The 11,108-nt window shown below is 31.4% G+C and overlaps 1 protein-coding gene across 5 annotated transcripts in view; it reads left to right on the forward strand.

The window, feature by feature from the left end:
- The window catches only part of cables1 (Cdk5 and Abl enzyme substrate 1), a 48,198-nt gene extending 38,701 nt beyond the window's left edge, over positions 1–9,497 (forward strand). For all 5 annotated transcript variants that reach the window (XM_077615873.1, XM_077615875.1, XM_077615872.1 and 2 more), the window contains one exon: positions 8,622–9,497. In XM_077615873.1, coding sequence (XP_077471999.1) covers positions 8,622–8,762 — 141 coding nt within the window. In that variant the 3' untranslated portion in view covers positions 8,763–9,497. The remainder of the gene's footprint in view (positions 1–8,621) is intronic.
- Positions 9,498–11,108: the final 1,611 nt, after the last annotated feature.

Consider the following 11,108-nt stretch of genomic DNA (forward strand, 5'->3'; position numbering starts at 1 on the left):
TTAAAAAACGACATAGTATAGTAAGGCTTTTTTTCTTAAAAAAACGACATAGTATAGTAAGGCTTTTTTTCTTAAAATAAAACAACATAGTATAGTAAGGCTTTTTTTCTTAAAAAACGACATAGTATAGTAAGGCTTTTTTCTTTAAAAAACGACATAGTATAGTAAGGCTTTTTTTCTTAAAAAACGTCATAGTATAGTAAGGCTTTTTTCTTTAAAAAACGACATAGTATAGTAAGGCTTTTTTCTTAAAAAAAAAGACATAGTATAGTAAGCCTTTTTTTCTTAAAAAACGACATAGTATAGTAAGGCTTTTTTCTTTAAAAAACGACATAGTATAGTAAGGCTTTTTTCTTTAAAAAACGACATAGTATAGTAAGGCTTTTTTCTTTAAAAAACGACATAGTATAGTAAGGCTTTTTTCTTTAAAAAAGGACATAATATAGTAAGGCTTTTTCCTTAAAAAAACGACATAGTATAGTAAGGCTATTTTCTTAAAAAAACGACATAGTATAGTAAGGCTTTTTTCTTTTAAAAAAACGACATAGTTTTGGTAAGGCTTTTTTCTGAAAAAACGACATGGTATAGTAAGGCTTTTTTTCTGAAAAAACGACATAGTATAGTAAGGCTTTTTTTCTTCAAAAACGACATAGTATAGTAAGGCTTTTTTTCTTCAAAAACGACATAGTATAGTAAGGCTTTTTTCTTTAAAAAACGATATGTATAGTAAGGCTTTTTTTCTTAAAAAACGACATAGTATAGTAAGGCTTTTTTCTTCAAAAACGACATAGTATAGTAAGGCTTTTTTCTTTTAAAAAACGATATGGTATAGTAAGGCTTTTTTTCTTAAAAAACGACATAGTATAGTAAGGCTTTTTTCTTTAAAAAACGACATAGTATAGTAAGGCTTTTTTCTTTAAAAAACGACATAGTATAGTAAGGCTTTTTTCTTTAAAAAAGGACATAATATAGTAAGGCTTTTTCCTTAAAAAAATGACATAGTATAGTAAGGCTATTTTCTTAAAAAAACGACATAGTATAGTAAGGCTTTTTTCTTTTAAAAAAAACGACAGTTTTGGTAAGGCTTTTTTCTGAAAAAACGACATGGTATAGTAAGGCTTTTTTTCTTAAAAAAACGACATAGTATAGTAAGGCTTTTTTTCTTAAAAAACGACATAGTATAGTAAGGCTTTTTTTCTTAAAAAAACGACATAGTATAGTAAGGCTTTTTTTCTTAAAATAAAACAACATAGTATAGTAAGGCTTTTTTTCTTAAAAAACGACATAGTATAGTAAGGCTTTTTTCTTTAAAAAACGACATAGTATAGTAAGGCTTTTTTTCTTAAAAAACGACATAGTATAGTAAGGCTTTTTTCTTTAAAAAACGACATAGTATAGTAAGGCTTTTTTCTTAAAAAAAAAGACATAGTATAGTAAGCCTTTTTTTCTTAAAAAACGACATAGTATAGTAAGGCTTTTTTCTTTAAAAAACGACATAGTATAGTAAGGCTTTTTTCTTTAAAAAACGACATAGTATAGTAAGGCTTTTTTCTTTAAAAAACGACATAGTATAGTAAGGCTTTTTTCTTTAAAAAAGGACATAATATAGTAAGGCTTTTTCCTTAAAAAAACGACATAGTATAGTAAGGCTATTTTCTTAAAAAAACGACATAGTATAGTAAGGCTTTTTTCTTTTAAAAAAACGACATAGTTTTGGTAAGGCTTTTTTCTGAAAAAACGACATGGTATAGTAAGGCTTTTTTTCTGAAAAAACGACATAGTATAGTAAGGCTTTTTTTCTTCAAAAACGACATAGTATAGTAAGGCTTTTTTTCTTCAAAAACGACATAGTATAGTAAGGCTTTTTTCTTTAAAAAACGATATGTATAGTAAGGCTTTTTTTCTTAAAAAACGACATAGTATAGTAAGGCTTTTTTCTTCAAAAACGACATAGTATAGTAAGGCTTTTTTCTTTTAAAAAACGATATGGTATAGTAAGGCTTTTTTTCTTAAAAAACGACATAGTATAGTAAGGCTTTTTTCTTTAAAAAAAGACATAGTATAGTAAGGCTTTTTTTCTTAAAAAACGACATAGTATAGTAAGGCTTTTTTCTTAAAATAAAACAACATAGTATAGTAAGGCTTTTTTTCTTAAAAAACGACATAGTATAGTAAGGCTTTTTTCTTTAAAAAACGACATAGTATAGTAAGGCTTTTTTCTTTAAAAAAGGACATAATATAGTAAGGCTTTTTCCTTAAAAAAACGACATAGTATAGTAAGGCTATTTTCTTAAAAAAACGACATAGTATAGTAAGGCTTTTTTCTTTTAAAAAAACGACAGTTTTGGTAAGGCTTTTTTCTGAAAAAACGACATGGTATAGTAAGGCTTTTTTTCTTAAAAAACAACATAGTATAGTAAGGCTTTTTTCTTTAAAAAACGACATAGTATAGTAAGGCTTTTTTCTTTAAAAAACGACATAGTATAGTAAGGCTTTTTTCTTTAAAAAACGACATAGTATAGTAAGGCTTTTTTCTTTAAAAAAGGACATAATATAGTAAGGCTTTTTCCTTAAAAAAATGACATAGTATAGTAAGGCTATTTTCTTAAAAAAACGACATAGTATAGTAAGGCTTTTTTCTTTTAAAAAAACGACAGTTTTGGTAAGGCTTTTTTCTGAAAAAACGACATGGTATAGTAAGGCTTTTTTTCTTAAAAAACGACATAGTATAGTAAGGCTTTTTTTCTTAAAAAACGACATAGTATAGTAAGGCTTTTTGTCTTAAAAAAACGACATAGTATAGTAAGGCTTTTTTTCTTAAAATAAAACAACATAGTATAGTAAGGCTTTTTTTCTTAAAAAACGACATAGTATAGTAAGGCTTTTTTCTTTAAAAAACGACATAGTATAGTAAGGCTTTTTTTCTTAAAAAACGACATAGTATAGTAAGGCTTTTTTCTTTAAAAAACGACATAGTATAGTAAGGCTTTTTTCTTTAAAAAAAAGACATAGTATAGTAAGCCTTTTTTTCTTAAAAAACGACATAGTATAGTAAGGCTTTTTTCTTTAAAAAACGACATAGTATAGTAAGGCTTTTTTCTTTAAAAAACGACATAGTATATTAAGGCTTTTTTCTTTAAAAAACGACATAGTATAGTAAGGCTTTTTTCTTTAAAAAAGGACATAATATAGTAAGGCTTTTTCCTTAAAAAAACGACATAGTATAGTAAGGCTATTTTCTTAAAAAAACGACATAGTATAGTAAGGCTTTTTTCTTTTAAAAAAACGACATAGTTTTGGTAAGGCTTTTTTCTGAAAAAACGACATGGTATAGTAAGGCTTTTTTTCTTAAAAAACGACATAGTATAGTAAGGCTTTTTTCTTAAAATAAAACAACATAGTATAGTAAGGCTTTTTTTCTTAAAAAACGACATAGTATAGTAAGGCTTTTTTCTTTAAAAAACGACATAGTATAGTAAGGCTTTTTTCTTTTAAAAAAGACATAGTATAGTAAGCCTTTTTTTCTTAAAAAACAACATAGTATAGTAAGGCTTTTTTCTTTAAAAAACGACATAGTATAGTAAGGCTTTTTTCTTTAAAAAACGACATAGTATAGTAAGGCTTTTTTCTTTAAAAAACGACATAGTATAGTAAGGCTTTTTTCTTTAAAAAAGGACATAATATAGTAAGGCTTTTTCCTTAAAAAAATGACATAGTATAGTAAGGCTATTTTCTTAAAAAAACGACATAGTATAGTAAGGCTTTTTTCTTTTAAAAAAACGACAGTTTTGGTAAGGCTTTTTTCTGAAAAAACGACATGGTATAGTAAGGCTTTTTTTCTTAAAAAACGACATAGTATAGTAAGGCTTTTTTTCTTAAAAAACGACATAGTATAGTAAGGCTTTTTGTCTTAAAAAAACGACATAGTATAGTAAGGCTTTTTTTCTTAAAATAAAACAACATAGTATAGTAAGGCTTTTTTTCTTAAAAAACGACATAGTATAGTAAGGCTTTTTTCTTTAAAAAACGACATAGTATAGTAAGGCTTTTTTTCTTAAAAAACGACATAGTATAGTAAGGCTTTTTTCTTTAAAAAACGACATAGTATAGTAAGGCTTTTTTCTTTAAAAAAAAGACATAGTATAGTAAGCCTTTTTTTCTTAAAAAACGACATAGTATAGTAAGGCTTTTTTCTTTAAAAAACGACATAGTATAGTAAGGCTTTTTTCTTTAAAAAACGACATAGTATAGTAAGGCTTTTTTCTTTAAAAAACGACATAGTATAGTAAGGCTTTTTTCTTTAAAAAAGGACATAATATAGTAAGGCTTTTTCCTTAAAAAAACGACATAGTATAGTAAGGCTATTTTCTTAAAAAAACGACATAGTATAGTAAGGCTTTTTTTCTTTTAAAAAAACGACATAGTTTTGGTAAGGCTTTTTTCTGAAAAAACGACATGGTATAGTAAGGCTTTTTTTCTTAAAAAACGACATAGTATAGTAAGGCTTTTTTTCTTCAAAAACGACATAGTATAGTAAGGCTTTTTTTCTTCAAAAACGACATAGTATAGTAAGGCTTTTTTCTTTAAAAAACGATATGTATAGTAAGGCTTTTTTTCTTAAAAAACGACATAGTATAGTAAGGCTTTTTTCTTCAAAAACGACATAGTATAGTAAGGCTTTTTTCTTTTAAAAAACGATATGGTATAGTAAGGCTTTTTTTCTTAAAAAACGACATAGTATAGTAAGGCTTTTTTCTTTTAAAAAAGACATAGTATAGTAAGGCTTTTTTTCTTGAAAAACGACATAGTATAGTAAGGCTTTTTTCTTAAAATAAAACAACATAGTATAGTAAGGCTTTTTTTCTTAAAAAACGACATAGTATGGTAAGGCTTTTTTCTTTAAAAAACGACATAGTATAGTAAGGCTTTTTTCTTTAAAAAAAGACATAGTATAGTAAGCCTTTTTTTCTTAAAAAACAACATAGTATAGTAAGGCTTTTTTCTTTAAAAAACGACATAGTATAGTAAGGCTTTTTTCTTTAAAAAACGACATAGTATAGTAAGGCTTTTTTCTTTAAAAAAACGACATAGTATAGTAAGGCTTTTTTCTTTAAAAAAGGACATAATATAGTAAGGCTTTTTCCTTAAAAAAACGACATAGTATAGTAAGGCTATTTTCTTAAAAAAACGACATAGTATAGTAAGGCTTTTTTCTTTTAAAAAAACGACAGTTTTGGTAAGGCTTTTTTCTGAAAAAACGACATGGTATAGTAAGGCTTTTTCTTAAAAAACGACATAGTATAGTAAGGCTTTTTTTCTTAAAAAACGACATAGTATAGTAAGGCTTTTTTTCTTAAAATAAAACAACATAGTATAGTAAGGCTTTTTTTCTTAAAAAACGACATAGTATAGTAAGGCTTTTTTCTTAAAATAAAACAACATAGTATAGTAAGGCTTTTTTTCTTAAAAAACGACATAGTATGGTAAGGCTTTTTTCTTTAAAAAACGACATAGTATAGTAAGGCTTTTTTCTTTAAAAAAAGACATAGTATAGTAAGCCTTTTTTTCTTAAAAAACAACATAGTATAGTAAGGCTTTTTTCTTTAAAAAACGACATAGTATAGTAAGGCTTTTTTCTTTAAAAAACGACATAGTATAGTAAGGCTTTTTTCTTTAAAAAAACGACATAGTATAGTAAGGCTTTTTTCTTTAAAAAAGGACATAATATAGTAAGGCTTTTTCCTTAAAAAAACGACATAGTATAGTAAGGCTATTTTCTTAAAAAAACGACATAGTATAGTAAGGCTTTTTTCTTTTAAAAAAACGACAGTTTTGGTAAGGCTTTTTTCTGAAAAAACGACATGGTATAGTAAGGCTTTTTCTTAAAAAACGACATAGTATAGTAAGGCTTTTTTTCTTAAAAAACGACATAGTATAGTAAGGCTTTTTTTCTTAAAATAAAACAACATAGTATAGTAAGGCTTTTTTTCTTAAAAAAACGACATAGTATAGTAAGGCTTTTTTCTTTAAAAAACGACATAGTATAGTAAGGCTTTTTTCTTTAAAAAAAAGACATAGTATAGTAAGCCTTTTTTTCTTAAAAAACAACATAGTATAGTAAGGCTTTTTTCTTTAAAAAACGACATAGTATAGTAAGGCTTTTTTCTTTAAAAAACGACATAGTATAGTAAGGCTTTTTTCTTTAAAAAACGACATAGTATAGTAAGGCTTTTTTCTTTAAAAAAGGACATAATATAGTAAGGCTTTTTCCTTAAAAAAACGACATAGTATAGTAAGGCTATTTTCTTAAAAAAACGACATAGTATAGTAAGGCTTTTTTCTTTTAAAAAAACGACATAGTTTTGGTAAGGCTTTTTTCTGAAAAAACGACATGGTATAGTAAGGCTTTTTTTCTTAAAAAACGACATAGTATAGTAAGGCTTTTTTTTCTTCAAAAACGACATAGTATAGTAAGGCTTTTTTTCTTCAAAAACGACATAGTATAGTAAGGCTTTTTTCTTAAAAAAACGACATAGTATAGTAAGGCTTTTTTTCTTCAAAAAAGACATAGTATAGTAAGGCTTTTTTTCTTCAAAAACGACATAGTATAGTAAGGCTTTTTTCTTTAAAAAACGACATTGTATAGTAAGGCTTTTTTTCTTAAAAAACGACATAGTATAGTAAGGCTTTTTTTTCTTAAAAAACGACATAGTATAGTTAGGCTTTTTTCTTTAAAAAAACTACATAGTATAGTAAGGCTTTTTTCTTTAACAGGAAGTAAGCTGGAAATGGCCTAAAATCAATCACACACACTCATACACACACAAACACACAAACACACATTCACACACATATACACACACACATACACACACACACTCATACACACACACTCATACACACACACTCATACACACACTCATACACACGTACACACACATACTCATACACACACACACACACAAACACACATACATACATACACACATACGCACACATACATACATACACACTCATACACACACATACTCATACACACACACATACTCATACACACACAAACACACATACACACACACACACACGCACATACATACATACACACACTCATACACACACTCATACACATACACACACACATACACACACACACACACACTCATACACATACACACACACATTCATACACACACATACTCATACACACACACACATACACACATACGCACACACACACGTACACACACACACACTCATACACACACACTCATACACACACACTCATGGGTCATTTTCACATAATTCAGCAAATAACGGTAAAGACACTTTCAGAAAATGAATAATTTACAAAATGCAATTCAAGCATTCTGATTATCTCTAATTAGCAACACTAGCACTGCCTGGAAATATCTTAGCTGGAACTTTAATGAAAACATAATTAATTAAAATTTAACCTGGATTTTACTAGTCTGAGCTCCTTGTACTGGTGAATGATACGATATTGGTGCCCCATAAGAGCCACAAGGTCTTTCTCAAGGTCATCACAGAGTTTCGCAATGGTGACAGATTTTTCTTTCTTCTGGATGACAACAACATCAATTGGCCCATTATTTGTCATTCTGGTCTCTACTCCCTTCTCCCATTCGTGGTATAACACTTGCTCCTTTGATTGCCTTATGTCATCAGTTCCATCCCTGTAGATCTTTTTGATGTATTTCTTGCAGACAGCACAGTTTCTAAACATACAACGGTAAAGACAAAATTTATTAACGGTAAAGACACAACATTCCACCTCAGCCTTTGACATTGGTAGATGGTATTTCTTGGCACTCAGTAAATGATAGTGTTCTGCATGCATACACCATGCCCAGTTCATTAAAAAGCAAAGTAATTATGTTCACCAAGTTTTTAGGACATCGGTAAAGACATGGAATTGTTACGACATTTCACAGGTATGGTCCTTACCTTGGTTTTAGTTTCATTCTCATGGCTTCTGCTTAGCTGGCGTTGACAATATGGCTGACAACATCCTGGTACTTCTCCCACACCAGCCACCTGGTGTATTTACTGTGAATTTTTTGGTGTATTTCTCATGTGATAACGGTAAAGACACACTAACTGATATGAAAGGTACATCAGTAAAACTGTTTGCAGTTGCAATTCTTTTGCATTTTTCTCAAAGACAACTTGAGTGAAAATACTATTGAAACAAATCTAAACAACACATTCTAAATAGAGACAAACAAATAAATCATAACCCGACTTTTCATTCCTATAAACTGTGACACTAGATTCTGGACATCTAACGGAGTGGACAAATTCAACATAAACTGGCTCTCAATGTATTTGTGTCTCAAATAGATTTCTCTTAAAATTGGTGCCAAATGTAGTATAATATGTGGCAAACAAAGCAGTAGTAATTAATTTTTATAACTTTGTAACACATAAAGGGAAAGTCCAGGGCCATATCTTTACCGTTATTTGCTGAATTATGTGAAAATGACCCTCATACACACACACACTCATACACACACACATACATATACACATACACAGATGTGCATGCATACGGTAGGTCTTAACACTTTACCTTTCTGTGCTCCGACACCCCCTCTTTGCAGAAACTGGAGGAGCGGTTTCGGGTGAACCGCCGAGAGCTGATCGCCTTCGAGTTCCCCGTTCTGGTGGCGCTGGAGTTCAACCTGCACCTCCCCGAGCACGAGGTCATGCCGCACTACCGACGCCTGCTACAAGCGTCCTAGCTTGGGCGGGGCATCCGGACAAGATGGCCGACCATATTCAGGTACCGAGCGGTACTTTATTTAGGGAACTTGCTCCCACCTTTTTTTTTTTTTGCTTGACCGCCATTTTGTATATTCTCCAATTTCTGGCTCTTTTTCTAAAAGCCATTTTAGTTGCGAAATGGATCTTTTGCGCTTTTTAAAGCCGTTTTTTAACGATCGCTCGTTATTGCTGGCAGAACAAGACTTATTTGGAATACTGACATTTTTTACAGCGGTCTGGAACAGTTGGACTTTTTTTAGTATTCCCAAATGGCAGACAACATGGGACTCTTTCTTCCTCGCTCTTTCATTTAATCGTTTTATTTTTAAATCTTGTTGTGCTCTACGTTAGAGTGTTTTTGCCGGCACGTTAGCACTTGGGCTAAGGGCTCCTTTTTTGGGTTGCCAGATTATGTAAAAGCTGGATTTTTGCCGACATGGGCTCACTGATTTTAGTTATTAAATTTTTTGGGGAGGGATTCTTAAAGGAAGCTATATCCATGTCAGGAAAATTTATTTTTTTAAGCTTGCTAGGGGGCGCTACCCGTTTGAGTTTTGGCATGGCCTGAAAAAATAGAATTTTTTTGCTATGTTAGTGACTAATCTTAGCGTATCCCTTCTTCAGGAAGTTATTAAATTCTCATAAGCAATGGAATCGTGATTAAAAAGCTTTCAATATTTTTGGAAAAAAATAATTATGCCACTTTGTGATGACAGGTTTCTTTATTGACACATTCCAAAGATGATAAAAGTCAGAGTGGCGTTAATGACGACCGGAAATGGAGAGGGGGAAAAAATATATTCAGGTCATATTTTTGGCAGGGCAATTTTATTTGATCAAAAACCAAGAACAAACATACATTAATAGACTGAATAGGAATCGGTTACCAGAACAGTAAAACTAAAATTTACACTTGAGTATTACTTGCAGTGGGGGAAAAAAAGCAGCTTATAGTCCGGAAAATACGGTACTTGATTGTATTATGTTCTAGTTTAAAAACTTGAAATCTCAGCTGGAATTTGGGAACATGCATGTGTGGAATTTGGTGCCAGGACGATTGCTAGTCCGCTAGCCGTTGTTCCAAATGTATTTGATTATTTGTTTTTATAATTAATAGTGACGAAACAAGAGCCACATGACGTCCACGGGACGGTCTTGACGTCGAAAGGACTCGGGTACCTAAGCTCTTTTGTTCTCGTCCTGGGAGAGACAACCGAGCTCGATGTCATTGAAAACCGGTGACGCAAAGCACGACATTCGAGGCCTTTTTGCGCTTATTTATTGATTAAGCGTTGACGTCAAACTATACGAAGCTCCGGAAAATGACTCTAATTTACACCTAATTAAATTGAGTTCTAATTTTAAGTGACTAACAATGTGACTGCTGTTTTTAGTTTGGTGACTGCAATGTGTTTTGTTAACAATGACACATTTAGGTCAACGCTGAATTGGCCAATAGGACGTTGCTGTGAAAGTTGTAATTTAATCTGTTCTGTTTGTTATTCCGCAGGTGGAATATTAGGGTGTTAACATTACAAGGAGGTAGTGAAGCAGAATCTTTGGGTAACACTCAAGGGCCAAAATCAATGAAAAATATGGACTAAACAGGTAAATGTTTTGTTTTTTCTAAAATTATAGGTGCTGCTTAAAATATGGGATGTCATGTCCTCATACCGGTCAACCTCTGCCGATAACTGCCCTTATAAATGATTATGATTCCCCTTACAAACCCCCCAAAAAACCTTCCAAACACCGTACGACGAGTCGTACGGTGTTTGGAAGGTTTTTGGGGGGGTTTGTAAGGGGAATCATAATCATTTATAAGGGCAGTTATCGGCAGAGGTTGACAGGTATGCTGTCCTAGTTGGACTTACGCCATACTACCCTGAAGACGCCCAATCACGTTTGATCTCGGAAGGTAAGCAGGATCGGGCCTGGTGAGACCTTGGATGGGGGTCAGCGTGGAAATACCAGGTGCTGTAAGATCTTATGTTAGCTTACGTGTTCACTTAGCATGTGAGAAGTAGTGGGATCTTTAATATACACAGATTGTAAAGAGGACTCCGTGGCCTAAGTAGTTAGTGCGTCAACTTTGCAGCCTCACAGCTCTGGCAACCAGGGTTCAAATCCCGGTCGGTCCACCTATGTGGAGTTTGCCCTAGGATCGGCTGACAAGGGGAATCAGATTCTGGGTGTCCCCGCACAGAAGGGACACCAACAAATGAAGTTCTACTCAAACAAAAAAAACTTATACAGAAAGTTTTTTTGTTTAAGTAGAACTTTATTTGTTGGTGTGACTTCTGCGGGGGAACATCCAGAATCTT

The sequence above is a fragment of the Stigmatopora argus genome, chromosome 12 (assembly GCF_051989625.1).
Source record: "Stigmatopora argus isolate UIUO_Sarg chromosome 12, RoL_Sarg_1.0, whole genome shotgun sequence".
NCBI classification, from domain to species: Eukaryota; Metazoa; Chordata; class Actinopteri; order Syngnathiformes; family Syngnathidae; genus Stigmatopora; species Stigmatopora argus.